At 43.2% G+C, this 13853-nt stretch overlaps 1 protein-coding gene across 1 annotated transcript in view; it reads right to left on the bottom strand.

The window, feature by feature from the left end:
- Positions 1 to 13853, bottom strand: part of MRPL48 (mitochondrial ribosomal protein L48) — a 77318-nt gene that overhangs the window by 16416 nt on the left and 47049 nt on the right. Inside the window, exon 5 of the mRNA XM_004051787.5 lies at positions 3201 to 3370. Coding sequence (XP_004051835.2) covers positions 3201 to 3370 — 170 coding nt within the window. The remainder of the gene's footprint in view (positions 1 to 3200; positions 3371 to 13853) is intronic.

Below are 13853 nucleotides of genomic sequence, written 5' to 3'. Positions count from 1 at the left end.
AAAAAAACTTTGACCCATTATATACAAAAATAATTCAAAATGGATCACAGACCTAAATATAATACTTAAAACTATAGAACTTCCAGGAGAAAACATAGGAAAATGTTTTTTTGCGACTGGGTCAGGCAAAGATTTCTTAGATAGAAAAAGCAGAAACCATAAGAGAAAAAGATTGATAAACTGAACTTCATTAAGCTTAACTTCTGCTCTTCAAAAGACATACTGTTAAGAGGACAACAAGATAAGTCATAGAGACGGGAAGAAAATATTTGCAAAACACATATCTGCAAAGGAACTGGTGGCCAGGTGCAGTGACTCACACCTGTAATCCCAGCACTTTGGGAGGTCACGGTGGGTGGATCATTTGTGGTCAGGAGTTCGAGACCGGCCTGGCCAACATGGTGAAACCCCATCTCTATTAAAAATACAAAAATTACGCCAGGCCCGGTGGCTCACACCTGTAATCCCAGCACTTTGGGAGGCCGAAGCGGGCAGATCACGAGGTCAGGAGATTGAGACCATCCTGGCTAACACGGTGAAACCCCGTCTCTACTAAAAATACAAAAACAAAATTAGCTGGGCATGGTGGCGGGCGCCTGTAGTCCCAGCTACTCGGGAGGCTGAAGAAGGAGAATGGCGTGAACCCGAGAGGCAGAGTTTGCAGTAAGCTGAGATTGTGCCACTGCACTCCAGCCTGGGTGACAGAGCAAGACTCCGTCTCAAAAAAAAAAAGGAACTGCTATCTAAAAATAGATGAACAATTTTGAAAACCCAATAAGAAAACAAGCCATTTTTTTAAATGGACAAAAGATTTAAACAGACATATCATCAGGGAAGATACACAGATGACAAATAAGCACATGAAAAGATGCTCAACATCATTATTTATTAGTGAAGTGCAAATTAACACCACTATGAGATACCACTATAAACCTATTAATAGCTTTTTAAAAATTGATGATACCAACTGCTGACCAGGATGAAGAGTTGCCGGAAGTCTCATACATTGCTGGTGGGAATAAAAAATGGTGCAGCCATTTTGGAAAACAATTTGGCAATTTCTTATAAAGTTAAACATAAACTTACTATACAATCCAGAAATTGGAGGCGAGATTGGAGGATGGAGGGAGGCAGAGGTTGCAGTTAGCCAAGACTGTGCCACTGCACTCCAGCCTGGGCAACAGAGTGAGACAAAAAAAAAAAGAAAAAAAGAAAGGAAGCCTGGGCAACAAAGTGAGGCCCCATCTCTACAAAAAATTTTTAAATTAGCCAGGCATTCAGAGGACTAGGTCATATCAGGAAAATAAAAAATCAGCTTGGCGAGTTGGTGTTTGCCTGTAGTCCCAGCTATTTGGGAGAGAGAGGAGGATCGCTTGAGCCTAGGAGGTTGAGGCTGCAATAAGCAATGATCGCACCACTGCATACCAGCCTGGGTGGGAGAGAGAGACCATGACTGCATACCAGGCTGGGTGGGAGAGAGAGACCATGTCTCTAAAAGAAAAAAAGAAAAAGAAAGGAGGTGGGCACAGTGGTTCACTCCTGTAATCCCAGCACTTTGGGAGGCTGAGGCAGGCGATCACTTGAGGTCAGGAGTTCGAGACCAGCCTGGCCAACGTGGTTGGTGAAACCCCATCTCTATTAAAAATACAAAAATTAGCCAGGTGCGGTGGTGCACACCTGTAATCCCAGCTACTCGGGAGGCTGAGGCAGAAGAATCACTTGAGGCAGGAGTTAGAGACCAGCCTGGCCAACATGGTGAAACCCATGAGGTGGAGGTTGCAGGGAGCTAAGATTGCACCACTGCACTCCAGCCTGGGTGACAGAGTGAGACTCTGTCTCAAAAAACAAAAAAAGAAAAAGAAAGGAAATTCTGACATATGCTACCACATGGATGACCTTTGAGGATATTATGATAAGTGAAAGAAGCCAGTCACAAAAAGACAAATACTATATGATTCCACTTACATGAGGTAGAATAGTCAAAGTCAGAGACAGAAAGTAGAAGGGTAGTTACCAGGAGCTTAGGGGAGGAAGGAATGGGCAGTTATTGTTTAATGGGTACAGTTTCAGTGTTTGCTTTTTTTAATCTTTTTTTTTTTTTTTTTTTTTTGAGACAGAGTCTTGCTCTGTTGCCCACGCTGGAGTGCAGTGGCACAGTCTCAGCTCACTGCAACCTCCACTTCCTGGATTCAAGCAATTCTCCTGCCTCAGCCTCGCAAGTAGCTGGGACTACAGGCGCGCACCACTGCACCCAGCTAATTTTTGTATTTTTAGTGGAGACAGGGTTTTGCCATGTTAGCCAAACTAGTCTCGAACTCCTGACCTCTGGTGATCCACCCGCCTTAGCCTGCCAAAGTGCTGGGATTACAGGCATGAGCTACCGCGCCTGGCTTGTTTTTTTAAATTTTGAGACAGCGTCTCACTCCGTCACTCAGGCTGGAGTGCAGTGGCAAGAACACAGCTCACTGCAGTCTCCACCTCCTGGACTCAAGCTATCCTCCCGCCTCACCCTCCCGAGTAGGTGGGACTACAGGCACATGCCATCATGCCCAGCTAATTTTGTTATTTGTAGAGACGAGGTCTCGCTATGTTGCCCAGGCAGGTCTCAAACTCCTGGGATCAAGTGATCCTCCCACCTTAGCCTCCCAAAGTGCTGGGATTACAGGTGTGAGCCACTGCGCCCAGCTAGAGTTTCATTTTTATAAGATGAAAAGCATGATGGAGATGGATGGTGGTGATGCTTGTATAACATTATGAATGCATTTGATATCACTAAACTGTACAGTTAAAAATAGTTAAGCTGGTAACTTATGTGTATTTTACCACTAAAAAAAAACTTGCAAAAACATGAAAGAATGTCAGACACATTATACTAAGTGAAAGAGGCCAGCCACAAACAGCTACATACTGTGTGATTTCATTTATATGATATTCTGGAGAAGTTAAAACAATAGGGCCAGAAAATTGGTCTGGGGTTGCCAGGGACTTGAGTGGGGAAGAGGGAGAAGACTGAGTACACCAGGGCACCAAAGAACTTTTCAGGTTAATAGAACTAGTCTATATTTTTATTGTAGTACGTTATATAACTAAAAAGAGTTAATTTTACTACATGTAAACTGTATCTCAAAAGCCTAGTTTAACAAAAAAACAGAGCATTCTACCCACACCAAGAACATCCCATACAAAAGCATCCTTCATACCTTTCCTCGACTTTAATGGAGAGAGAGTTGCAGAGGTTGTGAACATACTGGGCATAACTCTCTGCCAGGGTCATGTCATATGCAGTCAGATGAATATTTAAAACCCCATATTCATAATCTGTCCCCAAATTAATGGCTCTCACTTCCACTTTTCCCTTCTTCTTCTTGGGCTGAAGAGAAAACAAAGAGAGAAAGAAAATAAAGTATTATACAAGAAATTCTAATAATACTATCTTGATATTTTAAAAAGACAATCTTTCTAATAAATTTGTTCACATTTTGCTCTCAGGTTACCCCACCTACAAACTGAAGTTCTCCTGGGAAGGAAAGAGCAGCTTCCCTTGCCATTCTGGGCTGTGACATCAGCCAATGCAAGGAGAGAATATTGCTGTCATTACTTGAATACATGAATTACTTGAACATGAATACATGTGACTGTCTCATGCTATTACCTTGTTTTGAGGTTCACCTCCCATTTCTGGCCTTCTATTACTCAATTTGTAAACCAATGGGATTATGTCAGATTGAAATATTTTTCTTTTTTTTGGAGACAGTCTCACCCTGTCACCCAGGCTGGAGTGGCAGTGGCGCGATCTCGGCTCACTACAACCTCTTCCTCCCCAGTTCAAGTAATTCTCATGCCTCAGCCTCCTAAGTAGCTGGGACTACAGGCGCACACCACACCTGGCTAATTTTTCATATTTTTCGTAGAGATAGGGTTTCACCATGCTGCCCAGGGCAGTCTCAAACTCCTGAGCTCAGGCAATCCACACGCCTCGGCCTCCCAAAGTGCTAGGATTACAGGTGTGAGCACCACACCTAGCCTAGATTAAAATATTTCAAACCCATATATGAATTAAGGGGTCTATGAGCCCCCCAATATTTTGTTTTTTTGAGATGGAGTTTCACTCTTGTTGCCCAGGCTGGAGTGCAATGGCGCAGTCTCAGCTCACTGCAATCTCTACCTCCCGGGTTCAAGCGATTCTCCTGCCTCAGCCTCCCAAGTAGCTGGGATTACAGGTGCCTGCTACCACACCTGGCTAACTTTTGTAATTTTAGTACAGATGAGGTTTACCAAGGTTGGCCAGACTGGTCTCGAACTCCTGACCTCAGGTGATTCACCCACCTAGGCCTCCCCAAGTGCCGGGATTACAGGCATGAGCCACTGCTCCTGGCCAAGCCCCAAAATTTATATGCAAAATTTTACATGTACATGTTTCTGAGGAGAGAATCCTGAGTTTTATCAGAATCATGAAAAAAAATTAACAGAAAGGAATCTCAGCATTAGTTCTCTTCTACTCCTAGCTCGAAATTCTACAATTGTCTACACAGCATTCCTTTTGAGAACTGAAAGGTAGAATAATTATTTGATTTCTTCCTTTTCTGTCATACAAAATATTGCTTCACTACATATCAACTTGTGTAGGCTGCTGTAAAAAGTTAAAATGAAGGCCGGGCGTGGTGGCTCATGCCTGTAATCCCAGCACTTTGGGAGGCTGAGTTGGATGGATCACGAGGTCAGGAGTTCAAGACCAGCCTGGCCAACATGGTGAAACCCCATCTCAACTAAAGATACAAAAAATTAGCCAGGCATGGTGGCACATACCTGTAATCCCAGCTACTCAGGAGACTGAGGCAGGAGAATCGCTAGAACCTGGGAGGCGAGGTTGAAGTGCGCTGAGATCACGCCACTGCACTCCAGCCTGGGTGACAGGGTGAGACTCCATCTCAAGAAAAAAAAAAAAAAAAAGTTAAAACAAAGCCTGGGAAAAAATATTTAACACAACATACTTCAGAAAGAAGAAAGCACCTCAACCGAAAATAATCTAACCTAAATGCCCATAAAGAGAGGGACTTATAGCTGGGTACAGTGGCTGACACCTGTAATCCCAGAACTTTGAGGCCAAGATAGGAGGATAACTTGAGCCAAAGGGTTCAAGAGCAGCCCTGACAACATAGCTAGATCCCGACTCTACAAAAAAAAATTTCTTAATTAGCTGGGCATTGTGGCAAGTGCCTGTAATCCCAGCTACTCAGGAGGCTCAGGTGAGATGATGGCTTGAGTCTGAGGGGTTGAGGCTGCAGTGAGCCGTGGTCATGCAACTGCACTCTAGCTTGGGCAACAGAGTGAGATCCTGTTTCAAAACAGAAAAGGAGGGAGACTTATTAAGTAAATTATGCAGCTGTAAAAAGAAATAAGGGGCCGGATGCGGTGGCTCACGTCTGTAATCCCAGCACTTTGGGAGGCCGAGGCAGGTGGATGATGAGGTCAGGAGTTCGAGACCAGCCTAGCCAATATGGTGAAACCCCGTCTCTACTAAAAATACGAAAATTAGCTGGGCATGGTGGTGTGCGCCTGTAGTCCCAGCTGCTTGGGAGGCTGAGGCAGGAGAATTGCTTGAACCCGGGAGGCGGAGGTTGCAGTGAGCTGAGATCCCGCCACTGCACTCGAACCTGAGCGACAGAACGAGACTCCATCTCTAAATAAATAAATAAATAAATAACCACTTCTTTATGTACAGATACTGGAAAGGTCTTTAAGATAAAATAAATGATAAAAGCAAACTGTAGAATAATGTGTTCAAAATGTTGCCACACATATAAAATGGGGGAGCTGGAAGAGAATAGATATGTGTGTGTGTGCATGTGTGTAATTACATACATGCTGATTTGCTTGCATATTTAAAAAATATCTCTGGAAGCATGTACAAAAGTAGTATCAGCTAGGCACAGTGGCTCACGCCTGTAATTCCTGCACTTTGGGAGGCTGAGGCAGGCAGACTGCTTGAGCCTAGGAGTTCAGGACCAGCCTGGACAACATGGCAAAATCCCAGCTCTGCAAAAAACATAAAAATTAGCCAGCCGTGGTGGTGCACACCTGTAGTCCCAGCAACTTGGGAGGCTGAGACAGGAAGACCGCTTGAGCCTGGGAGGCAGAGGTTGCAGTGAGTGGTGATTGAGCCATTGCACTCCAGCCTAGGCGACAGAGTGAGACCATGTCTCAAAAACAAAAATAAAAACAAAACCCCCCCAAAAACTAGTATCATTGATTGTTTGTGAGGGAACTAGGTGGCTGGGGTCTGGGGGTAGGAATGAGAATTTTAAACTATTTTCTTCTGTTTTTAAAATTTTCTAATAGTGTAAATATTTTATTAATCTAAAATTAGAATTTTAAAATCTATTATGTTTGAATTTTAGTAAATTTTTATTGCATTAATATGCAAAAATACATAAATAAGTTACACAGCTCAATGAATTTTCACAAAGTGAAAGTACCTCTGTAATCAGTACCCTAGACAAGAAACAGAACATTACCAGTACCCTAAAAAGGTCCCTTTCCCCAAATTAGTAACCACTATCCTGACCTATGAAACCATAGAGTTATTTTGCATGTTTTTGAAATTCATGAAAATGGAACGATAGATACATTCTCTTTTGTGTCTGTCTTCTTTCATTCATTAGGTTCATAAGATTCAACCAGGCATTATGTGGAATGGCAATTCTTTCCTTCTCATGTGCTACTAGTCCACTGTATGAATATGCCACAATTTATTTATCCTTTCTACTGTTGGTGGAAATTTGAGTTATTTCCAGTATGGGGCCGTTATGAATAGTAGTGCAACCAATGTTCTAGTATGTATCTTTTAGTGAACATATGTATGCATTTCTGTTGGGGGTGTACCTGGGAGCTGAACTACTGAGTTACACAGTATGAACAGGTTCACCTTTAATAGACACTCTCAAACAGATTTGTAGAGTAGTTTCCAATTTAGACTTCCACCAGCAGTGTATGAGAGTTCTAATTGCTCTACATTCTTCCTAACACTTAGAAAACAGTACAGTCAGGTTTTCTTGTGGGTTTCTTTATTTTAGCCATTTTGGTAGTGGTAATGCAATGAGATTTTAACTATCATTTTCTTTATATCTATTGAGCCTGAGCACCTTCCCATATGATTACTGGCTATTTGGATACTGTCTTTTGTAATCTGCCTATTCAAGTATTTTGCTCATTTTAAAAATTGGGTTGTCTGCCTTTCTCTTATTGATTTGTAGAGGCTCTTCATATATTCTAAACATGATCCTTTGTACATGCTGCAAATATCTTCTCCCTCTCTGTACCTTCCCTTTTTACTTTATTTTTATTTTATTTTATTTTTTTGTGAGACAGGGTTGGCCGGGTGCGGTGGCTCATGCCTGTAATCCCAACACTTTGGGAGGCCGAGGTGGGTGGATCACCAGAGGTCAGGAGTTCAAGACCAGCCTGGCCAATATGGTGAAACCGTGCCTCTACTAAAAATACAAAAATTAGCTGGGCGTGGTGGCGGGTGCCTGTAGTCCCAGCTGCTCCAGAGGCTGAGGCAGGAGAATCGCTTCAACCTGGGAGGCAGAGGTTGCAATGAGCCGAGATCACACCACTGCACTCCAGCCTGGGTGACAGAGCGAGACTCCGTCTAAAAAAAAAACAAAAAACAAAAAACAACAACAGGGTCTTACTCTGTTGCCCAGGCTGGAGTTCAGTGGCACAATCACAGCTTACTGCAGCCTCGACCTCCTAGGCTCAAGTGATCGTCACCTCAACCTCCTGAGTAGCTAGGATTACAGGCATGTACCATTATGCCCAGCTAATTTTTGCATTTTTTTATAGAGACAAGGTTTTTCCACATTGCACAGGCTGGTCTCAAACTCCTGGGTTCAAGTGATCCGCCAGCCTTGGCCTCCCAAAGTATTAGGATTATAGGCATAAGCCACAGCTTCAGCCCCCTTTTAACTTTATAATGGTATATTTTGATGAGAAGCTATTTTTTTATTTTTATTTATTTTCTCTTTTTGGTTTAACTTGTCACTGACAAAACTGAGTTTTGTTTTTTTTTTTTTAAGGACAGGGTCTCACTATATTGCCCAGGTTGGAGTGCAGTGACACAACGGTAGCTCACTGCAGCCTGGAACTCCGGGTCTCAAGTGATCCTCCCACCTCAGCCTCCCAAGTAGCTGGGACTACAGTGCACATTATCATGCCTGGCTAATTTTTAAAATTTTTCATAGAGATGGGGTCTCACTCTGTTGCCCAGGCAGGTCTCAAACTCCTGACCTCAAGTGATCCTTCCACCTCAGCCTCCCGAAGTGCTGGGATTACAGAAGTGAGTTACCATACCAGGCCTGAAGTTGAAATTAAGTTCTTATTTTTAATGTAGTCCAATGTATTCATTTTTTATGGTTATAGGGATTTTTGTGTCCTGTTTAAGAAATCTTTGCCTACCTTAAGATCATGGAGACATCCTTGTATTTTACCTTCTAGCAGTTTTATTATTTTAATATTTACATTTAGATCTACAATCCATCTTTAAGTCATTTCTGTGTGTGGTGTGAAATAGGGTCAAGAGTCATTTTTTGTTTTCACATGATCATCCAGCCGAAATGACCCAGCCACACTGCTTTACAGTGCCACCTATGTCATATAACAAGCACCCAGAGATATGTGCATTTGTTTCTCTACTCTTCTGTTCCATTGGGCTATTTGTCTATCCATGAGATAATACCACCATGTCCTAATAATTGGAGATTTATAGTAAGTCTTGCTATGGGGCTGAATTATTTTTTTAAGAAAAAAAGAAAAAAAAAACTATCTCTACTGATATGTCTTAAGTCACCCCATCTAATAGCCAACAGTCTAGGGGCTTCCACAGCAGCATTGTTCCTAACAGAGCACCTGGAATGGTTCCCTTACAGTGCTGCTCTGAAGGTCAACCTATCAAGAGCAGGAAGCCAATTTGAGGAAGCACAGAGAAGACAAAGAAATGGTCCTTTTACAAGGCCAGTAATACTGATGATAGACCTGATCTCACAGGAATGTTTTGAGAACTGAACAAAATACTATATGTAAAATGGTTAATACAATCTGTGGCACATAAACACTAAACATTAACTTTTATTATTATTTTCACTTTATATTCCTCCTATCTAGCACAGGGCCCAGCAAAGAGAAAACATACAATGAGTCATTATTTTAAAATTTTAGAATAGGAAGGAATTTAGAGATGCTTTTGTCCTGGTTCTTCATCTTTGCAAGGGAAGAATATGAAGCCCAAATAGATAAATGTGTTCCCCAGAATCACGAAGCCAGACAAGACAGACCCCAGGAACTAAAATCCAGACCTCCTGATCCCTAGGGCAGGAATTTTTCCTCTGCATTACTAAAGTTCTTAACAGTGGTGGCCACCCCAGGGTGCTAGACCTTGCAGTGAGTGGGAAGCCAACCTCTAGAAACCAACCACCAACATGCAGGCATTTGGCTCTCTCCTCTTCAGAGCCCAACACATTCATGGCCAAATGCAGCAATCAGGACTTCTCATTGTGACAGGCAGCACTGCAGTAAGAGCTGTCTAGAATGCTGAAGTCAGAATGCAATGGAGAGTGGCTGAAATTTTCCAGCAGAGAGGGGAGGAGCTTCTCTGAAGCCTGTAGGAGGCTTTTCTTAACCACAGAAAATGCCAGGACTCTCCAAAGGTATTGCTTTAGGGGAACAAAGAAAAGAAAGCTGATCCCAGTGTCCCTCTTGGCATCTTATTTGCTTTCCCATGTTGGCCTAGATCTACCTGAACCAATTCACATTATCAAGATCCCACTGTGATATTACAATACATATTTCAGTTCTGAGCCAGGGCACAGCATAGCCAGCAAGAGCTTAACTACATATAATACCAGATGCCAGTTTCTGTCATTTTATCTACACAATTTTTCTCAAATCCATCCCATTCTCTCAATGCCTACTGATTGAGTTCAGGATTTCATGAATGCCATGAGGAACTATTAAAGATATATCTGTGGGCCAGGAGTGGAGGCTCATGCCTGTAATCCCAGCACTTTGGGAGGCCAAGGCAGGCGGACCATGAGGTCAGGAGTTCAAGACCAGCCTGACCAACATGGTGAAACCCCATCTCTACTAAAAATACAAAAAAATTAGCCAGGCGTGGTGGCGGGCGCCTGTAGTCCCAGATACTCAGGAGGCTGAGGCAGGAGAATCGCTTGAACCCGTGAAGCAGAGGTTGCAGTGAGCCAAGATCACGCCACTGACTGCACTCCAGCCCGGGCAACAGTGCGAGACTCTGTCTCTAAATAAATAAATAAATAAATCTGTGCAAAGGATATACATGAATAAAGCTGTGTTTTGGGAAGCCCAACCTGACTGCACATGAAGGCCAGCCAGGCAGGAAAGGAAAGGAAGTTAGGAGAAACGTAGTAGGGAGGATGGACTACTGTCCATCATCAAACGTTGGCACTCCTATGGCCTAGATTCACTAAGGGATGGCCCAGGATTGTCATTCTTAGGTCCTTGTAGGACTGCACTCTGGTCCCCCAAATAGACTATAGGGTAAATTATGAAACAAGTTTTGTACACAAATGTTCACATTATTACCCCTATTTCACAGACAGAAAACTGAGGTCCTCTGAAGGTAAGTTACTTGCCCAAGGTTACTGAGAAACTTTGCTGGAAAGAGCAGATAAAGAAAGGAATCAAATTAGAATCATAGCCTGTTACAGCCAGAAAGGATCTTAGAGATAATTTAATCTCTCCTTCCCCCTAATTCTACACAAGGGGGAAGTTGAGACCCAGAAAAGGAAAATGGCTTGTGTAAGGTTTAACAGCAAGACAAGGGCAAAGGTAACAACTTTATGTCTATCCAGAACTGGAAGCTGAGTCTGCAGCCCCAAGCCCAGGCTCTCTCCTCTAAAGTGATAGTATCTACCCATCGCTATAAGTGACATTCTCCAGGGTGAGAAAGTTGGATAAGAATTAATCCATTATCTGAATCCTCAAACAAAAAGGCTGATATGCCTGCAGCATATTCAGCTTCCAGAAATTCTAGTGATGAAAATAACAAAATTTACACCCAAGGATTTGAATGATTTGGGGTTAGTACTATCAACAGTCCATAATGAGCTGTGAGGTACGCAGCGATTGAGTATGTTTATAACCTGGTGTTATACACTTGAGAGACATATGGACAAAAGGCCTGGCTCTGACTGGGGTAGCAAGGAGGCATGGCCTGATGCTATATAAAGTGCACTAGACTTATATGGAAGCCACAGAAAATCTGACCTCAAATCCTAACTATCTGCTTAGTCACTACATGACACTGTGTGACCTTTCTAGGCCTCAGTTTCCTCATCTGTAACAGCTAAAGTTATTGTGAAGCTTAATAGAGTGAATTTATATGAAATGGAAATACTAGAGATGTTAGATGAATTCTGGCCATCCTCATTCCAAATATCGGCTCTGAAAACTTCTAGCCACGTGGGCACATCATTTAATCTTTCTCTGAGTCTTGGATTCCTCAAACAGGGTCTCAAATAACCATATGATACTCTAAGGCTTAAATAATATATATGTTTATAAGGCTATAAAATGAAATAATGTCTTTAAAGCCTGGCACATAGTACTTATAGCACCTGGTATATAATAATAAGTGGCATTTTTGGAAGGGCACGGTGGCTCATGCCTGTAATCCTGGCACTTTAGAAGGGTGAGGTGGGAGGATCACCTGAGGTCAGAAGTTCGAGACCAGACTGGCCAACATGGTGAAAACCCGTCTCTACTAAAAATACAAAAAATTAGCTGGGCGTGTGGTGGTGAGTGACTGTAATCCCATCTACTTGGGAAGCTGAGGCAGGGAGAATCGCTTGAACCCAGGAGGTGGAGGTTGCAGCCGGGCGCCTGTAGTCCCAGCTACTCAGGAGGCTGAGGCACCAGAATTGCTTGAACCTGGGAGCTAGAGGTTGCAGTGAGCTGAGATGTGCCACTGCACTCCATCCTGGGTGACAGAGTGAGACCCTGTCTCAAAAAAAGTAAATAAATAAAAATAAAACTACAAAAATTAGCTGGGCATGGAGGTGCACACCTGTAATCCTGGCTACTCAGGAAACTGAGGCACAAGAACTGCTTGAACCCAGGAGGAAAAGGTTGCAGTGAGCCAAGATCGTGCCACTGCACTCCAACCTGGGCAACAGTGAGACCCTGTCTCAAAAAAATAAATTAAAAATAAATAAATAAATGGCATTTTAAATTATTATTATTTTGAGACAGAGTCTCACTCTGTCACTCAGGCTAAGGTGTAGTGGCATGATCTCGACTCACTGCAACCTTCACCTCCAGAGTTGAAGCAATTCTTGTGCCTCAGCCTCCCGAGTAGCTGTGATTACAGGCATCTGCCATCATGTCTGGGTAATTTTGTATTTTTAGTAGAAATGGGGTTTCACCATGTTGGCCAGGCTGGTCTCAAACTCCTGAACTCAGGTGATCCACCAGCCTCCGCCTCCCAAAATGCTGGGATTACAGGTGTGAGTCACTACGCCCTGCCATAAATGGCATTTTTAAAAGAGGTTGTGTAGTGTACATAGATAGGACATTACTGTTACTACTATATATTGGAGATAAGCATGGTCCCAATTTCCAACTAGTAAATTTTACGAAATGAAGAATTTATTAAGCAACTGCAGTTTGCAAAGTGCTAGTTCAATTACTCTAAAGAAAGACAGGGTGGGCGCGGTGGCTCACGCCTGTAATCCTAGCACTTTGGGAGGCTGAGGCAGGCGGATCACGAGGTCAGGAGATCAAGACTATCCTAGCCAAAATGGTGAAACTCCATCTCTACTAAGAATACAAAAATCTGCTGGGCATGGTGGCACGTGCCTGTAATCCCAGCTACTCAGGAGGCTGAGGGAAGAGAATCGCTTGAACCAGGGAGTCGGAGGTTGCAGTGAGCCAAGATCACACCACAGCACTCCAGCCTGGTGACAGACTGAGACTTCCTCTCAAAAAAAAAAAAAAAAAAAGACAACATGGCTGGGCACAGTGGCTCACACCTGTAATCCCAGCACTTTGGGAGGCCAAGGTGGGTAGATTGCTTGAGCCCAGAAGTTTGAGACAAGCCTGGGCAACATGGCAAGACCCTATCTCCACAAAAAAATTTAAAAATTAGCCCTGTGTGATGGTGTGTACCTGTGGTCCCAGCTACTCAGGAGGCTGAGGCTGGGGGATCGCTTAAACTCAAGAGTTTGAGGTTGCAGTGAGCTATAATCACACCACTACACTCCAGGCTGGATGACAGAATGAGATCCTGTCTCAAAAAAAAAAAAAAAAAAAACAGGCCAGACATGGTGGCTCACACCTGTAATCCCAGCACTTTGGGAGGCTGAGGCGGGCACATCACCTGAGGTCAGGAGATTAAGACCAACCTGGCCAACATGGTGAAACCCTGTCTCTACTAAAAATACAAAAAATTAGCTGGGCATGGTGGCACACGCCTGTAGTCCCAGCTACTCGGGAGGCTGAGGCAGGAGAATCACTTGAACCCGGGAGGTGGAGGTTGCAGTGAGCCGAGATCGCGCCGCTGCACTCCAGCCTGGGTGACAGAGCGAGACTCCGTCTCAAAAAAAAAAAAAAAAAAAACAGCAAAAACAAAATAAAACAAGAACAACAAAAACAAAAAACAAAGAAAGAAAAGAAACATGATGACCACTGTTTCCCCTTTCCGCTTCCTGCTGCCTGAAATGTGAACATAGTGGCTAAAGAGGGAGCAGCCATCTCAAACCATGAGATAGAAGCAATATGATAAGTATGGCAAAACAAAAAGCTGGAATATCTACTTATACTTT

This window comes from Gorilla gorilla, chromosome 9, assembly GCF_029281585.2.
Source record: "Gorilla gorilla gorilla isolate KB3781 chromosome 9, NHGRI_mGorGor1-v2.1_pri, whole genome shotgun sequence".
NCBI classification, from domain to species: Eukaryota; Metazoa; Chordata; class Mammalia; order Primates; family Hominidae; genus Gorilla; species Gorilla gorilla.
The sequence above is the reverse complement of the archived record's forward strand: the minus strand, read 5'-3'. Positions and strand labels throughout refer to the sequence as shown.